The sequence below is a fragment of the Cariama cristata genome, unplaced genomic scaffold, assembly GCF_000690535.1.
Source record: "Cariama cristata isolate BGI_N322 unplaced genomic scaffold, ASM69053v1 scaffold42228, whole genome shotgun sequence".
NCBI lineage: Eukaryota > Metazoa > Chordata > Aves > Cariamiformes > Cariamidae > Cariama > Cariama cristata.
In genome coordinates, this window is record NW_009631394.1 from 1755 (window position 1) to 4921 (window position 3167).

At 36.8% G+C, this 3167-nt stretch overlaps 1 protein-coding gene across 1 annotated transcript in view; it reads right to left on the bottom strand.

The window, feature by feature from the left end:
* Nucleotides 1-2654: 2654 nt before the first annotated feature.
* The window catches only part of NOL11 (nucleolar protein 11), a gene marked incomplete at its 5' end in the record, with an annotated part of 11299 nt that continues 10786 nt past the window's right edge, over nt 2655-3167 (bottom strand). The window contains 1 exon segment of the mRNA XM_009705922.1: nt 2655-2955. Within this exon segment, the coding sequence (XP_009704224.1) occupies nt 2842-2955 (114 nt within the window).

Below are 3167 nucleotides of genomic sequence, written 5' to 3' on the forward strand. Positions count from 1 at the left end.
CCATTAGGAACTTGGAGTTCCTCTTCTGAGTCTGCTGGTATCATGAAATGAGCATATTTGTAAGTGTATTAAACACAGCAGGAAGAGGAATTTTAGGTAGGAGGCCCTACACTGCCTCCATACTCAAGACAGATGGAGAGAAAGACTCCTTTCAAAAGGCACTTTGGGGCAGATGAATAGCCTAGTTGTTCCAAGCTGTTGTCTGGACGGGTTCCTTTCTCAAAGGGTAAGGGAAAGAACTTAAGAACTTACAGCTGGGATGGCGTTCATGTGAAGTGAGTGTATGCACTTGCTTAAATTATTGAGCTGCTTTCTCCAGTTCCTCCCTCCAAATTATTTCATACCATGTATTGGGCACTGAATTTAAGAATTCAGCTCTAGAATCAGTTACATATACATTTATAAGACACCAAGGTATTGCTGAATAATGTTAGACTAGAGCTCAGCTGTAGCCTAAATAAAGTCAGTCTTAAGAAGCAAGGGCTTACATGACTTTTGCTGGTATAACTCACTATATTACCAATTACCATTTTATTCAGTATGATAAAAAACAAAGTATATCAATATACTGATATGCTGAATTATTTTTCCTAATGTGATTGAGTATTAATATAAGTTGTTATTTGCTATTCTGAACACGTATTGATGTAAGTGTCTTCTCTGAAGGCTTGCCCCCAACCATCCATTTTATACTAGACTTCAAGAAATCCAGCATCATGCTTATCTGTCCCATTTTCCCCTACCCCAGATGAGTTCTCATTTAGATGAATATTCAGTCCCCCAAGTAGCTTATAACGAGTCAGTTTTAAGTGAACACCTAATCAGAAGTACAATTCAATAGCCTATACTTGTAACACCTTTGACAAGTGTTGCTTTCATAAAACTTTAGTTCATCACTTTTTTTTTTAAAGAGACAGTCAAACCAAATCTAAGCTAAGCTATACTTCGAAATGCTAGAATTCAAGCTGTATAGAGCAAGCAGTATAGATGAGGTTAACTTGAGGTGTTCACTCTTTGAAAAAGTACTTGGAGAGAACAGATGCAGATGTAGGTAGGAATGTTACTTTAAATTGGAGATGAGTTTTCTTGTTTAGAAAATTGAAAGGAACTACTGACAGTGCCAAGAACTCCCCTTCTACATGATTCTTCAGCTGCCCAGTGGAGTGGTTTTTTAAGTTTTACTTTCACATACATTTGGTACTGACCTCCGGTAACAGTGTATACAACTAGAACATCTCAACCTCCAAAGGGTCTTAAGGTTTTTCACTGTATGCACCGGTTTCAAAGTTACCTAGCACTTAGCCATAATAATCTTCTGTTCTAGCTCTAGCCAGAGGAGGGAAGAAAATGCCGTTGTTCATTCTCAGGCAAGTTTAACCTGACAAAGGTTAAGAAGCCTTTTATCCAAACAATGATTCCAACATTCTGCTCCAAAACAAACTTGATGTCTCCTGTGTCCAGTGACATATGCTTGTCAGCACTCTCAGAAAAAAAATCACTATCCAAAAAAAGAAGTTATTTTCAGCTAGGTTAGTTCTTTGCTCCAATCTAACAGGTAAGATACCACTCTTGCTCTCAGCTGTGCTGGCAGTTAGCAGTTGCAAGGTCAGCTTAAAGACATGTCAAACTTGCTCCAAAGTCCACAGCATTAAATTTCACCTAAATGTTATTTTTATGCTCCTCTCCCCTTCCCCCAAAGCTTCAAATGTATATAGACAAGATTTCAAGAAATAAGTATTTAAAAAGCAGAAACTATCTTGGATGAAATCTTTCAACATCAGAAAGCTTCAGAAATTTCTAAAGGTCTTGAAGTACAGATAATTATGCTGAAATCCAGTAACTCCATTCTGCAAGTCCGTGCAGGAAAGCATGCTCTAGAGGAGCAGTCTCTCTGCTTGAGAAAACAGTGGTCTTCAGCTGATGGCAATCTCTGAGAAAGACTGTAACAAGACATCCTATTAAATAACTGCACTTTGCTTCTTCATTTCAGAAAGGAGTCTAGCTCCTGCTGTATACCTCTTCCTTCTCCCTATCTGTAGGCAGCTTCCGTATGCAGGTGGTCTTATCAGATGTGAGATGCATCAAAACCAGCTTTAGATTACTGTCATTCAAGATTTTAACTACATACCACCACACAACCCTCTCCCTTCTGTTTTGTTTTTTTAAAGTGGCATGAGAGGACCTGGTTGCACTGGAAAGGAAAGCATGAAAAGGTACACTCACAAGTTGTGATACCATGACACACAGGAGAGAGAAAGCAGTGTAAGTTAGGTAACAACCCTATACCTACACTTAAGCTCCCTTCCTTGTTTAAGCTAAGTTTGTAAATGTCAATGGCATCTTTGGAGAAAGTAAAAACAACTTAAAAATAGAAAAATCAAAGAAACAAACTCAAATGAGTTCATCTATAGTTCATAACCTGAGTGGAGATAAGACAATTCTGAAGAATCTAATCAGAGACTTCAACTATTAAGTAAAAAAGAAGCAAGTAGAATAAAAATGTCAATTCATTTGATGAAACATCTGTTGAAGCCTTACTGCAAATATCCTACTAATTCTTTGCCAATAATCATGTGGTATTTTAGGACGTTCTTATGATTACATATCAAAATCATAAATGAAAATAGAAGCAAGCATCCAGCTTCTCATCCAGTCAAAAAGAGAACTTTTAATACATGAGTTTCAAACTTACAACTCCCATGTAGCTACAGAGTAACCGTGCTCCTCCTATGTAGAAAACAACTTTTCACATCCCCAATATGGAGTGCTAATACATCCTTGTCAAAAAAGGAATCAATTAAAAAAAAATAAAAATCAATGTGTTAATAATTCATTTCAAATTCAAATAAGTTCCAGCACTTCAATAGAATATATCTGAGAGTCTTTCTGGCGGTTAAGTCTTTGTAATTCTCGCAAACTTCCTTCAATCTTGTTGAGCTCAGAGTAGAACCGTACCTAAGAAGAAGAACACACAGATATTTACAGTAAAATAAATTTCAATTTCTTTTCATACTGTGGAACTATCTGTGGTTATGCACAGTTTCAGATTTTAAAGCCAAACAAATATAGCAGATTTTGAAATCAAAATAAGAGGCAACTGCCATTTCATGCTCAGGAAGGAGCGTACTGAGAACATACATTGTTTGATTTACTATATAATTTGTTGC